This window comes from Cicer arietinum, chromosome 5 (assembly GCF_000331145.2).
Source record: "Cicer arietinum cultivar CDC Frontier isolate Library 1 chromosome 5, Cicar.CDCFrontier_v2.0, whole genome shotgun sequence".
NCBI lineage: Eukaryota > Viridiplantae > Streptophyta > Magnoliopsida > Fabales > Fabaceae > Cicer > Cicer arietinum.
Window position 1 is genome coordinate 59400316 of NC_021164.2, and position 16219 is coordinate 59416534.

General features: G+C 31.1%; 1 protein-coding gene and 1 pseudogene across 1 annotated transcript; one reads left to right on the forward strand and one right to left on the reverse strand.

Annotated features, from left to right (window-relative positions):
- Positions 1 to 977: 977 nt before the first annotated feature.
- On the forward strand, positions 978 to 5371 carry LOC101501189 (cation/H(+) antiporter 15-like; annotated as a pseudogene).
- Positions 5372 to 5564: 193 nt separating this feature from the next.
- LOC101510384 (laccase-12-like) lies at positions 5565 to 14851 on the reverse strand. The gene is made up of 6 exons (XM_004500465.3): positions 14666 to 14851; positions 14426 to 14577; positions 12757 to 13001; positions 12246 to 12374; positions 6257 to 7195; positions 5565 to 5936 (listed from the first exon to the last, which is right to left on the reverse strand). The coding sequence occupies exons 1-6, from the start codon at positions 14786 to 14788 to the stop codon at positions 5806 to 5808; spliced, it is 1719 nt and encodes a 572-aa protein (XP_004500522.2). The 5' UTR covers positions 14789 to 14851; the 3' UTR covers positions 5565 to 5805.
- Between the last annotated feature and the right edge of the window lie 1368 nt (positions 14852 to 16219).

Here is a 16219-nt window from a genome sequence, read left to right on the forward strand (position 1 = left end):
TTTTATTTGTTTAAAATTAAAAGTGTTGTTTTATAATAAGTTTTATGGAAAGAAAAAAGATTATTTGGAGAATTAAAGAGTAAGGCATCATCGTTAAGAATAAAGAGCGAGTCATGCTTTTGATTGGTGACATTGACAATGTAAAAAATGATTTTTTAATTTAGTTTACGATTGGATTCTTTTATTTTATTTTTTTTATAAATTATTTATTTTTAAGTCAATTTATATATTTAATATCAATGTCAATAAAATTTATGAAAATTGATATATATAAATTAATATAATAATTTATCCTTTCTCCATAGCATCTTTATGGATTTAGCTTCAGAAACCCCAATAATTTCTCCTTCGCCGCCTCCACCTTCGTTTCCGGTAACAACCAATCGCACCTACCAACATGATATGCTTGATCCATACTTCATGCATCCAAGTGACAATCCTAGTGTCGCGCTGGTTTCTCCGCCTCAAATTATCACTTGTGGTCGCGTTCAATGATTGTTGCCCTCCGTTCGAAGAACAAATTAGGGTTTGTAAATGGTTCTCTTCCTCGTCCTTCTGATCTTGATCGTCTTTCTATGGCGTGGGATCGCTGTAATACTATGTTGATGTCTTGGATGACGAATTTTTTGGAGCCGGATATTGCTCAAAGCGTGATGTGGATGGATTTCGTTGCTGAAATCCGGTCTGAACTGCGTGAATGATATTATCACGGAGATGTGTTTCGTATCTCTGATTTGCAAGAAGAGATTTATGGCCTCCGTCAAGGTGACTCTTCGATTAAATCTTATTATATACGGTTAAAGAAACTTTGGCAAGAGCATGAGAATTTTCGTCCCCTACCTTCTTGTACCTGTGCAATCAAATGCTCTTGTGCCCTGATTCCCAAAATTCGTGAGTACCGGGATGGGGATTATGTGATTCGATTTCTTAAAGGTCTAAACGACCAATATTCTAGTGTTCGGTCCCAAGTCATGCTCATGGATCCCCTCCCTAATATCAACAAAGTATTTTCATTGTTAGTGCAGCAAGAACGTCAAATCTTTCCTAATTCTGAAGAAATTCCAACCATTGCTAATGTCTCAAACTCTAATCGTGCTAATTCAATGGGGCATGGTGATACTCGTGGTCGTTCATCTGGTAGTAGTGGTCGTCCCTCAAGAAATTGCTCTCACTGCCACCGTTCAGGTCACACTGTTGACGTTTGTTTCCGCAAACATGGTTTTCCTCCTCATTTTCGAAAGAATGGAAATTCTTCTGCCAATAATTGTGTTGCATCTGATGTTGATAATGACGATAAAAAGTCCAGTTGTGCTGATGATTCTCTAGGTGATTTTCCCCAATCTGGTTTTACTACTGAGCAACAAAAGGCTTTATTGGCGTTATTACACACATCTCAAACCAGTTCTTCTCCTGTCGTGAATCACCTCTCTAATTCATCTCATACAGGTTCTTTTTCTTTTCCTCATATTTCTAATATCATAAATACCCAATCTTGGATTTTAGATACTGGTGCTACAAATCATGTATGTTATTCTGATACTCTTTTCCAATCTTTGAAACGTATTAAACCTGTTCGTATTCGTTTGCCTAATGGTTGTACAATCATAACTGAACTTGCTGGAACTGTCTTCTTTAATTCTGAATTTTACCTATGTGATGTTCTTTTTATTCCAGAATTCTCTTGTAATTTGATTTCCATTCCTTGTCTAACTATGTCTTTAAACTGCAATTTAATTTTTAATGCTCATAATTGTTGGATACAGGACAACCTTTCCCAGAAGAGGATTGGTACAGCTGATTTAATTCATGGATTATACTTGCTTTCTGATCCATGTTTACCTATTGTTTCCACTCTTGTCGCCAATTGTACTTTTTCTTGTTTAACAAATGTTATAGGTTCACCTGTTTGTAATATTTGGCATAATCGCCTTGGACATGCTTCTTTTGATGTTTTGAACCATATGAATAAAAGTTTTTCCTTTGTTAGAATTTCTAAATCTATTTCTCCATGTGATGTTTGTTTTCATGCTAAGCATAAACGTTTGCCTTTTCCTAATAGTACTACTATTGCTGATTGTTGTTTTGATTTAATTCACATGGATATATGGGGTCCTTTTTCTATGCCTTCTATTTTGGGTTACAAATATTTTTTAACAGTTGTTGATGACAAATCTCGTTTTTGTTGGGTATATCTCATGAAATTAAAATCAGAAACTTCGCTTCTAGTTAAATCTTTTGTTTCCATGGTCCAAACTCAATTTCATAAAACCATTAAATGTATTCGTTCGGACAACGGAAGCGAGTTTTGCCTCAAAGAATTTTTCCAAACCAACGTGATTTTTCATCAAACATCTTGTGTGGAAACGCCTCAACAAAATGGCATTGTTGAGCGTAAACATCAACATATTTTAAATGTTGCTCGTGCTTTAATATTTCAATCACAGTTATCAATTAACTTTTGGGCACATGTTGTTATACATTCTGTTTTTTTAATTAATAGGTTGTCGTCTAAGTTTTTAAGTTACAAGTCTCCTTTTCATATTTTATATGGTTTTTTACCTGATATTTCTGAAATAAAGGTTTTTGGTTGCTTATGTTATGCTTCTACCTTAAAATCAAATAGAAAGAAATTTGATCCTCGATCTCGTAAATGCATTTATTTGGGCCATAAATTTGGAACTAAAGGATATATTTTATTTGATTTACATAATCGAGAAATTTTTGTTTCTCACGATATTGTTTTCTTTGAAAATGTGTTTCCTTTTAGTGGTTCTCAACAGGATAAACTACCTTCATCAATTCCTATCATCAATCCTACTTCAATTGATTCTCTTTTTGATTTTAGGGGTTTCTGAATGATATATTAAACTTCCAATCTTCACATTTTATTTATTTAAATGCAGAGGGTGGTGTTCTCATCAGGACCAACATTTTTAGGCCGCAGCATAACATTGATTCCTAACAACATTGTCAAAACTCAAAAGTAGGAGCCGCATATTTTGTGTTCATCTACGCATTAAAAACAGACATAACAACAACCTTAAAAGCAGCCAAACGTTGTTGGCGATTCGGTGTTATTCCTTTCTACTCTTCATATTTCGTCACAGCAATCCTCTTGGATTTGTATAGACCAAATGGTGATAAAGAAGAATCTCTTACAGGCTCAGTATATTCCATCCCAAATGTTTTCACCGTTACAAGTTTCGCCTATGTTTCCCAAGCTTAAACGGAACTCAACCTTATAAGTACGGAATTAGGACAAATTGCTTTATCTTCAGCCATGATAATATGGGTTACTATAACACTACAATTCAACTCCGAAACAAGTTTCATGCTTTCCGTTGGATTCTTAACTTGTTCATGTTTATTCGTTTTGTCTTTCTTTTTAATCGTGATACGGCCGAGTTGATTATTCGACGAGCACGGGTCGGAAAACCGGTTAATGAAATGTATATTATCTCGATCTTTGTTGGTGTTCTAGTTATGGCAGCTCTTAGTGATGCAATAGGATTGTATTTTTTTATTGGGCCTATTCTTTTTGGTTTGGTTATGCCTAACGGACCTCCTTTGGCAACTACTATAACAGAGAAGAGTGAATTGATCATTCAAGAATTTCTTATGCCGTTTTTCTATCTATATATTGGCATAAACACAAATCTTTATAGGATAAGAAATCATTGGAAAGTGGCTATTACTTTTCAAGGGATTTTATTTGCGGGATTCTTTACAAAGGTGGTTGCTTGTGTCCTTGTTTCTCCAACATATGATATTAGGCTCAAGCATGGCTTGGTACTTGGGCTTATATATTGAGCATCAAGGGCATCATGGAACTAATCTTTTTTGCTAAGCTCAGGAAACTCCGGGTACCTAGTATTCTTTCTTGTTTTTCATCTTACTAAGTTTTTTTTTTAGTCAAAGACTTTATAAAAATTTTAAAATAATTTTAAAAATTGGTAAAATTGATCTAATGAATAAGACTTTTAATTTGATGAAAATGTGTTATTATATTCATGTAATAGTTGAACATGCCTTAATATTTTAATGAATGAATTGTTTGCAGATTATTGATGATGAAGTATACAGTCAAATGGTTGTATATGTGGTGTTAATGACCGGGATATGCGTACCCTTAATAAAATGGATATATAAACATCACTCTCGGGTGCTAATAGCAAAAAGCATACACAAAGGTAGAGTGAGAACAATCCAAAGCACTCCTCATAACTCCGATTTCAACATAATTTGTTGCGTACACAACGACGGAAAAAGCACAACTATGTCCCTTATGTGTCCGCGTCATCCATCTCACCGAGTTATTAGGAAAAAGCACACTGATTCTTCTCCCTATAAATATGAAAAATAGAAAAGCCATATATATAAATTACCCAAATAGTAACCACATTTTACGCGCATTTCAAAATTACTCCTAAAATCCCAAAGGTTAACTATTTTTTCCCATGTTAATGTGTCTCCTTACAATGGCATGCATGAAGCTATTTGTAACCTCTCCGAAGATAAATTAGTTCATTTCCTCAATATTCCATTTCACGAAAGTTTGGGTTGCCACAGTTGCCAATTTTATTCATGAGTTTAATACTAGAACATATCCAACAGTAAACTCAACGGGAATAATGTGAATTCATTAAATAGGAACACTTCATTCATTTTTTACTCTAACAGTAAATTTAATACGATTTCATTAAATAAGGTCCACTAATAAATTTATTATTATTATTAATAAGTTAATAAATATCGTTTCTTCACGAGAGAACAGTCATGACAGTTTGACTCAACTCCAACACAACAGTGAATTTGTCAAAAATTGAATTTTATATGACTAAACGTTGGAAGTGCTCTAATTTTCAAGTGCATGCGCAATGTACGGTTGGGATTTTGGTGGATAGATACTCACGAATAAGTATGAGTACAAGGAAGTTGTCGTTTCATGTTGCTATTTTTTTCATAGGTGGACAAGACGACATAGAAGCATTGGCTTTGGGTACTCGAATGTTGGAGCCACCAAATACGAGTGTCACATTATTTTGCTTTGTCATTCAAAATATTAATAATAATTTAGAGCTAAGAAAAATTGATGAAGAGGAGGAAATATTAGACAGTACTATGTTGGATGAGAGCTTGATAGATTAATTTAAGGCTTAAGAAAATTAATGTTGATAATGTGGTTTGTCATGAGATTGTGGTAGAGGATTGTATAGAGATGTTGGAAGCGATACGAGGTTTAGAGAATGAAGACTATGATCTTGTGATGGTGGGTAAACGGCATAATATTGGGGATTTGACTAATGAAGAAATGTCGAATTTTATGGATAATGCAAATCAGTGGGGGATTTTTGGTGAAAACCTTAATTAATGAAAAGTCGTCTATTTGACTGCTTTCTATTTTTGTGTTTCATAGTTTCTCTGCACATATATATATATATATATATATGGATAGTTTTTAGAGGAATTTGTAAATTTTAATAATGCTTATTATCCATAAACATCACACCTTATAATTTGCCTCTACAAGGTAGGGTTCTTCGATTCAACTCGGATAATAAAACTACACAAGAAATAACATATATATTCAAAACTTTCAATATACTTGTTTTTTTATAATAAAACTTCCACTACATTCGGAACATAAACTATAGGGAAAAATTTACCTAGTGAGATTTGTGACTATTAAGATACATAAAACATAAAAGCTACCCAAATGCAGAGTAACACAAATCAACTTCCAAACTAAATAAAAATTAAGAGCCTTATTATTGGCCTTGATGAATTTATATGATTTTGATTATCCTAACATCGAGGCAAGTCTGCTGGAGGGGGTTCTATGGATTGCAATTTCCCAACTCCATTCTCTACCAATAGCACAGTGGCCAAACCCCAATTGATGTGAACATCCAAGTGACAATGCATAATCCAAGCACCTATAATACACACGCAACATTAAACAAAGCCACTAATATAAGATGAAATATCAAATGATTTGCTCGAAGGAAATTCTCAAAGAAAAATGTAAAATACTTAATGTTTTAACTCATTAAATTTTGTGGCAAAATTATAAGGAGTCAAATGGACATACATACATTGAAAGTGTAAACTAATTTTTCTATATCATATCACCACTTCAAAAGTGGAATGACATAAGAAAATAATGAATTATATATCATTGTATGTGAGAGTAAAATAGTTTTAACTCAGCTTTTTATTAGTGATGTAAAACAAAATTGAAAAAATAAAAATGTACCTGGATTATCAGCAACAAATCGAATAACTGACCAACCATTAACAGGTACAGCAACTGTATTCCTCTTAGGTGGATCAACAAGGTTGAATTTTGCAGAATCTTTCTTAGGATCAAAATTTCCAAATCCTTGAGCAACAATGTAGAAATCATAGCCATGAAGGTGAGTTGGATGATTCTCTCCGGTGACAATACTTGTATCCTGCAACACAATCTGCACTCTTGATCCAAACTTCAACTTATAAACTTTAGTCCCCGGAACAGGTTGCCACAAAGGACGACTCACGTTTCCGGTGTAATTGAAATTCACTGGAGGCTTAGCAGGAAAATCAGTGGTGAAAACACCTGGGATTCCAAAGTAATGAGCCTGCAAAATGGATAAATTATTTGGAAGGGTAAAAGAGACATTGTTCATGCTTGCAGTCAAGCGTGACCCATTAGGACCTTGACACCTTCTTTCCCTGAAATTTTTGGGGCACCCTTGGAGTCCTAAACCAATTGTAAAAAGTAGATTTTCGTCGATTACATTGGAGACTTCAACTTTTTTTAGGCTTTTAAACCTTTTGCTGAATTTAGTAACGGTGTTGGTGTCATTGAAAGAAGGGAGTGAAGGCATGATCGGTTTAGTTTTGGTTGAGTTGTAATATTGGAGAATAGCAGTGGTTGTAGTGTTATCAAACGCTGCGTTTTGAGCTGATTGATAAGCAGATGCTGCTATGTAGTAACGAGAAATCGGTTGGTTTGCGGTTATTAAGACATCAGTGGTTTGGCCTGGTCCTAACATAAGGACATTGGTTGTGAATGGTTTAAGGTAAGAGGCATCAGCACCAACTACAGTTAGTTTGTGGTTAGCGATTTTGAAGAAAAGTGGTTGGTTCAGTGCTGCGTTGATTACTCGAATGAGGTTTGTTTCGCCGTAACGTATCGGAACAATTGTTGTACCTGCATTTTTAATCATGTTAGTATATTCTACTTTATGGTTATCATAATTGATTAATACATGTATCAATGTTTAACACAATATCATTTTTGTGACAATTTTTGCTTTGATTTTACCATAATCTAAATAACATTTGATTGGGTTGATCCTCCAATTGATTTTGGAGATTAAATTTCCACCGAAAAAATGAGTTTAGACATCCACTTATATAAAAAAAAAATACTAATTTAGTATAGGTTTAAATGTGTATTTTGTCTTTGTAAATATTACAGTTTTTGGTTTTAGTCTGTCTAGAATTTTTTATTTGAATTTCATCCTTGTAATATTAAAAAAAAATTATTTTTGGTTCTTAACGTCAAGGAGACGTTGCAAAAAAACTTTAATTGACGAAGGAAAACGTAGTCCAAACATTTAAATATGTTTTTTGTCTATGTAAACATGATATTTTTCAGTTTTAATCTCTAAAAATATTTGTTTGAATTTCATTCATACAATATCCAAAAACTTTATTTTTGGTCATTAACGTGAGATAGATGTTACAAAAATGTGAGTCGACAAATAGAGAAAAATGTATAATATAAATTTAAATAATTATTTTAAATAAATTTAATCGAAACAATATTTGAACGTGGAATACAATATTTTTATTATGTTATCACATTTATAGATATTTTATCATTTTATGTTATTAATCTGAACGTTGTGAATTTATTCCCAAATTCATCCAGATTCATTTTAGCAATTTTAATTGTAATGTTTGCGATTTTCATCAATTTAAAAGAAATGAATATCAATTTTTTGTCAAAATAAAATTGCTCTCACGCTAATTTTAAAATAAATGCTATCTCAAAAACTCAATTTCAATAAAAAATTTAACCATCTATTTATTATTGTACATTAATGATTAATGATGTATTGTTCGATTGTACTCATTATTTATAATATTTGAAAACCTCTACGGTTTATGAGAGGTTTTGGTCCTCAATTCTCTCATATTTTTTCGTTGACGATCTTGTTTTCATTGCAGAAGCTCTGTTGGACCAAGCAAACATGATTAAGTTGTTGCTAGATGATTTTTGCAATGCTTTAGTTGTTGATGGATGATTTATGTCCTACTTTGGGCATAAAGCTTGCCCATGACCTTGGGCGTTATCTTAGAGCGCCTATGCTCCACCAGAGTGCCAACAAGAATTCCTTTTCATTTATTCTTGATTTGATTAAATTTAAATATACTAATTGGAATGTTGACTCTCTATTATTCGCAGGTAAAATGACTTTGGCCCAATCATCCATCAATCTCATTCCAGATTATGTTATGCAAACATTGGAGATCACAATGTTCATATGTGAAGAAGCGGAAAAACTTTATTGCAATTTTATTTGGGGCAGTACTAATTAACACTGATAATTTCATCTCTTTTTATGGGAACAAATTGGTAAACCAAATAATGAGGGTGGCCTTGGTTTTTAGGAATATTCATATTTTAAATAAACCCTATATTTATGTTTGAGTAGATATTGTGCGAACCAAATATGATTGTGGGTCGATGAACCCCCATATGAAAAGTCGAAACACTGTTTCCCAAACTTGGAAATCCATATGTAAAGTTTGGCCCTCAGTTAATAGCAACATTCATTGGATTATTTGTGATAGGACATGTACCAAATTATGGAAAGACTGTTGGATCTCCAATTGTGACAGGTTAGTCTCTAATATTTCTCATGTTATTCCCAATGGTGGAGAGAATTTTTATATTGCAGATTACATCATGGAAGACTTATGGAATTGTACCAAACTCAATAGTCTTCTATTAGGCTCTATCCTGACAACATTCGGCCTATTCAACCTCTAGTTAGAGGTCATGCAAACTTTGCTTATTGGACATCATCCTCTAACATTATCTTTAGTATCACAATGGAATATGCAGTTCTTACTAAGAACCACCAACCTCATAGTACCATTCCGCTCTTCAAGGAAATTTGGAATTGGAAAAAACCAGCTAGGGTGCACACTACTCTTTGGAAGACGACTCATGGAAAAGACTTACCCTTGATGCAACCTTGCTCTTGAAACTTTGATGCATGTACATCGAGATTGTGATGTGGTCTAACCGTTTTGGAAAAGATCTATACAATCAGGTATTTGGAGTTATTTTTTTAGTTTGGGGACGTACACTTGGATTGAATGGAATTTCTCTACAATTGATATTGGCTAGGCCCTTTGGTCGTGGCACCTCATCTATAGGGTGGTTTGTCAACCTCCTCTAGAAAGATCGTAACTCTTTGGTTTTTCTCTCAACACACTATCTTGGAAACTGACATATGGTATTAGGTTATCAACTAAGTGGAGTTCATTCATATCTCTATCTACCACCAACATTTGAGTAAAATCAATCTTCAACCCCATTCAGTGTGGTCCAAACTATCGTCGGGTGAGCTTAAAATGAATATCGATTGAGCTTACTTTACTAATAATGGAGCATCAACTTTTGGTGGTCTCATTTGTGACCTTAATGGTTCCTTCATTACAGGTTTCTACTGCAAGGTTAGCTCTAGAAGCTCTATTTTTCCGTAGATGTGGGAGCATTAGATAGGCATCTTACTAGTGCGTGATCTTCACATTCAGAAAATTACTTTTGAAACTGACTCTCGATCTCTCCTCAATATGATCAAAAAAGGTCATACTACTTACCCTGAAAGACATATGCATCATTCTTATGGGCTTGACTTGGATGACTTCTAGCTGCTTCTCCCCTTGTGAGGCATATAATTGTGCTTATTCACTAACTCAATGTGGTTTTTCCTCTTCTTTTTCTATTACTGTAGTCGAGTATGTTGCTCCCATTTTACATTCTATGTTGATGTATGATGTTGGGGATCTTTCCTTCCAACTTTATATGAGTTAATAATACAAAGCATTCTTTATAAAAAAATAAATAAATACAAAAAAAAAAATTATTATTTCTCCCTAATTAATTTGTCGAGTGTATCTTTCTTTCTATAAGAAGTAATCATGTGCAAGGAGCACAATGGTGCTTGTCAAGACACATGTCATAAAAGGTTGACTTTGGAGCCACCACCTCCCACTAAAAAATAATCTTAATTTCTTTTTTCTCTTTTTTTCATTATAGGGGTGATGTAGGGTCATTTTTGTTATGAAATCACTCATCCTAAATCATTTTATTCTCTCATTCTATTTAAATAAGTGGTTTTTCACATATTTTTATTTTTATTTTCTTCGTATTTTATCTATGATTTCCCATATAAGTTCGGTGTTGGTTTGTTCGTCATTATGGTATGACATTTTTTGTTTTCCCGTCTTGGTGAAGTGTTCGCAGAGGCAAATGATTCATTTTATAGGTATCATATTTTGAGTAAGAGAATTATGAAAGCTACCACTAAACACGACATTCTTTGAGTCTTGCAAATAATTTGTCAATACGTAGTTAAATTGGTCATGTTATATACTACATATAGTCGATATGAGTGAAACCAAACAAATATATACTACCTATAGTCAAATTTTCTTAAAAATATTTGTAAAATGATAATAGTTTCTCCATTATAATAAATTAGATCTCATGGCCACAATTCCTTATGAAACATTTATTTTCCTTTTATATTTAGTTTATTGTTTTATTATTTTTATGTATTTTTATATTTAATCCATATTTTATTTGTTTATTTAATAAAAAAAATTATGTTTTGTTTAAAACTATATATTGTTTAGAAGTTTGTTTTAAATTGATGTATCCAACATATCAATAAAAATATTAATACACTAATAATTTAAATTGCATTTGCTTTCTTACTAATTTAACACTTTATTCTCATTTATTGAATTTATATACTTTACATCATTAAAAATATTGTTATTGTACTAAAAATAATGCATAATATTCCTTCAAAACTTAGACATACAATTTTTTAAATCGATTGAAATATTTAATTCTAAAAGGTTTTTTTTGTGGAGTTTTTCGTAAGTTCTCTATATTATAAGTAATCATATTTAAGGAGTATCGAACACTAAATATTCTCTAATTTTAAAATTTACTTTCTATTGATATTTGTTAAAATATATGACATATTACATCAAATATATATGAATGACGTTTATTAATTTATCACAACAATGAATACTACTTGAATATTCATTTTTGTGATAAATAATAATTTTGAAAGACCATATTACAAAATAATGTTTTAGATAATGTAAATAATTAATTAATTCAGTTATCTCATATTAAGAACTGAAGTTCAGTTTATCATATTATAAACAACATAACTCTTTTGTTATAGTTCCAAATAAATTATATTATTTTTATATTTATATAAAATTATATATAATTCCACATTATAATATATATTTTTATTAATCAATGTTAACAAGTGGCACATGATTACTTATACTATGTTTAGGATTATACCATCTACCAATAATTACTCTTTTTTTTTTTTTATTGTTATACAATAGTTATTTCACATTTGGGTTAATAAAACCGATCTGTATGTTGTCAAAAAAAAAATGAATTCACTTAGGATGAAAATAATAAAAGTTCATATAAATAAGTTGAGTCAGCAATGCCAATTTTTTGTATATTATTAATTATTATTAATATTGAATATGACATAAGAAATAATTTTTATTAGATATTAATGTCAAATTATTTTATATTATCGGTATATATATTAAACTATGTAATAATATTACTATTAAAATAAAAATTTAATTTAAATATAAATAATGGTTTTCAACTGTGCAACGCACATACTCAACCCTAGTTTCACATTATATGAACTTTCTAGGGACATTTTTTCTTTCTAAAAAAAGCAATTCTTTAATGATTACTTCGTGTTTAAATTATGTCAAATTTTGTAAATAATTTTTTTTTGTTAAAAAAAGTGGGCAAAGCCCAATTTGTAAAGTTAACTTTTTTATTTATTAATAAAGTTAATTTATTAAAACAAGGCATGCGATGCAAGTTTAATGTAGAATCATTTGTTTTAAAGGATGTTTAATATGTAATAATCAAAATAAAGAAAGTAAGAAACCTTTGGTAGAGCAGTTGTATAGGTCACCGGGTTGACCATTGATAGTGTATGCATCGGACACATTTGGAGCTGCCCCTGTTCTTTGGGCCTGCCTCACAACATCTATGGGGTTTCTGTCCCACCATTCCCCTATAATCATCATTTTTAACCGTTAACTAATTTGTCGACATAATCTTTGTCTAAAAACAGCCATAATTTCTATGTTCTTTTTGCTTCCATCAACTTAATTTTCTTACCTCCATGTTTTGATCATTATTTTAAAGAGTAATTACATTATTTTATAGAGTAAATATTAACAAATGCTCTGAAGGCATATGTTAAATAAATAAATATAAAAATATCATATTGAAAGTGATGTACTCAATTTATCAAGACTTTAATCTTTTCAACATAAAACTTTTAATTTTTGAATCCTTAAAATGTGTTTTAAGGAGCAAATCATTTTTTTTATTTATAATAAATTAAAATTGATCAAAAGGATATTTATACTAACTAATTAATTAATTATTACCTAAAAGAATGGGTGTCTCACGGTTTGGCTTAGGAAAAGGGTAAGTCTCTCCTTCCCTAGGACGAATGATTAAAGCTCCATAAACGGTGGCTCTTAGCCATGAGCTATGAGCATGCCACCAAAGTGTCCCTTCTTGTCCTTCAACAGTGAATCGATAAGTGTAACTTCCTCCTGGACGAATGGGGCATTGAGTTATAAATTCTGGACCATCTGCCCATCCTGTTCTCACTTGTCGAACACCATGCCTAACACACATACAAAAAACAAACATTATTGACCAACAAATCTTTGTGAAAATGTTTAGTGTTTTGAACAATCAATAACACCATTATAGATAGACTTCACTTTTTGTTTTAATTTATGTCGATTACTTAATGTTTTTAATAAATTTAAATACTATTGTTGATCATATATATGTGCGAATGCATGTTTTCTTAGTTTAGATTTAGTGTTGCGATGTATTTCAAAACTAGGATTAGTTTAGATGGTTTTATGTCTTGAATCATAAAAATATTTGAGAAAACTTCTTTTTATCAATCATAATATGCATGTTAGAAACACTTTTGAAGATCATAAAAAAATGCATTGAAACTATTTTAAAGTAAATTTTGCTTCAGTGAATCGATTCATAGTATGCCTAAATTGACTTACGCTTGCCTTCTACGATGCAAGATATCAACTTCATCGTGGAGGTTTTTTTGAAGGATAAGGGGTGTCAAGTAGGGGTGAGCAAAGTTCAGTTTTGAACTAGAACCATTTGAAAATTGAACCGAATTGGTATTCAGTTTGGAAAAACCGAACTGAACTGGTTTTCAGTTCAAAGAACCGAACCGGTTTATAAAAGTGGTGCACCGGTTTATTATTTTGAACCGAACCGAACTGGTTTAACTTAATTTTTTTGTTCATATAGGCCAAAATTTACATAATTACCCCTAATTACTTCTAAAAAAAATTAAGTTCAAATTTTTTGAAATAAAAACCGGTTCGGTTCGGTTTTTCTTAACAAAAAACTGGTTCGGTTCGGTTTTTTAAATTGAAAAACCGGTTCGATTCAATTCTAATTTTATAAAATCAGTTCGAAAACAGTTCGGTTCTTAAACCAGTTCAGTTCAAAACTAATTTGGTTCGGTTCGGTCCGGCAGTTTAGTTTAGTTTTTGGTTTTTTTGAACACCTCTAGTGTCAAGTAGCACACGTAAAAGACATGATCATGCAAGGATGTCAATTGATACCCGTAAGTGGAGATTATCCTATTTGGGGCCCTATGGAGGGAGAGTTTTCCCCTGCATGGATGGGGTGAGGGAGAAAGTCCCCCATAGTTGTTTAGGACATGGATCATATTTGTTGCCCCGTGGGGACCCATCTTCGAACACGTGTGTCAAATGAAATTTTAATACTACACGTTTTGTTGTTAGATGCATTATAAATTATATGAATTCATGGTATGATTGATTATTTGAAGTAGAATTGAACTTTGGCGATTACTATTCATGGCATGATAATATTCTATTCTATATTAAGTAAATTGAAAATCCGTGAACATATCAATCAAGTACTTATATATTTGAGTATTGCATCTCATATCGTTTTAATTTAGTCATTTGTTTGACATTAAATGAAGTTAATGCAATAATTGACATATATTATATATAAATAAATAATGAATAGTACCAATGAATGGTGACATTGTAACGAGCTTTATTAGTGACTTTAATAACCAAAGAGTCTCCATTGTTGATTTCCAAAGTGGGGCCGGGGTATTGCCCATTCACAGTGATAGTGTTGTGAGTTTTGCACAGCCTCTTCACTGGAGTTGCTTCAACCTATATATATAATATATATTATAATATATATATATATATAACTAACTAGATAGAGAAATTAATAATAATAATTAAGTAAAGAACTTACTACAAATTCGTGGTTGTGAGTTTTGGCATTTGCTAAAGACAATGCGGAAGATAAGAGAACAAAAGTGGCTATGAAGATGAAAGAGCATTTGGCTTTGGTCATAATGTTTTTCATACCCTCCATCACTTACCATGCAATCACTTTACCTTTTAGTGTGTGAAAATGTTTCGAGTTATAAGGTTGCAATGCAAAATAAGGGTGGGAGAGACTTCTTTTATAGGGGGAGATTAGGGCCTTGTAATGCATATATAAGCTATATATAAATTTATGCAATTAATTTGGCTGAACAAATTTTCAATTAGCCATATATCATCTATTGGTAAGTATTTGTCATACAAATATGAGGTAATTTATGAAAAAAAGAAAATATGAATAGTTTATGCAATTGCCACATATATTAATCGAGTAAAAGTATCATTTTAGTATTTGAAAATATAAAATATTGTCAGTTTAATCTATGACTTAATTAAAAAATTCAAATTAATTTTTAAATTATTAAAACTTCAGGCAATTTAGTTGTTACAATAGTAAATTATATATTTCAATAGATTTTACAATAGTAAGTTGTATTTTTTTTAAACTATTTTAATAATTCGATTACTAATTTGAAGTTATTGTTAAGTTAAGACCAAAATGAAAATATTCACACTTTTAAGGATGGTGGTTTACTCCATATTAATTACTCACTTCCATATTATGCTTTTATTTGACAAATAAATCCTTCTTTTATTTTTTTGGAAAAGTCTCCCGATTGTGTAATCATCAAGCCACTATGTACCACAGTTGTGAATTGAAATTGTAAAAAAATGAGATATAGTTATTTTAAATTTTTAAAATGGAACTTTTATTTACTTTGTTATCTATAAATAATTATAATATTTTAAAATTACTTCAAAATTTCCCAATTCTATGGAATATCATCAATGCTACAAGATATGTTGAGTACATTAGACATCTAACATCTTATGGATAAATTTATTTTCCAAAGAAAACTTATAAATAGAGACAGGATCCCTTTACATAGAAATTTGTGGATAAATTTATTCCTCAAAGAAAACTTATAAATAAGGATAGGATACATTGAGAGACATTCTATCCCAACTCCCAAGCCAGATGTTTTGGTTTTTCAAAAAACCGTTATTTCTGTGAAAACGAAAGCATCTTAAAACAATGAGCAGTTAAGAAGCTATAACTAATACACAAATTAACTTGGTAGAGTTTATTAAGGCTTCCGTTGATAGAGTTTCTTACGGCAGTAATTAAAAAGTTTAATATTGTTAGTATTTATTTGAGTGTGAACATCGAATTCATGTATCTTTTATCATTTTATTATGTAACTTTTCCACCTAACTCAACCTTATAGTTATATCTCCATTATCCTCGATATATAAGTTAAACGATTTTCTATTTTTAAATTGAAAATTTCAAATGGATTTATTTTTTATATTTTACTTTAATATTGATAAAATATTTTTTATTAAATACTGAATACATAATTTTAGTTCTCATATCGGTGATAGAATGATGATTGAAGAATGAAGATGATATTTACTG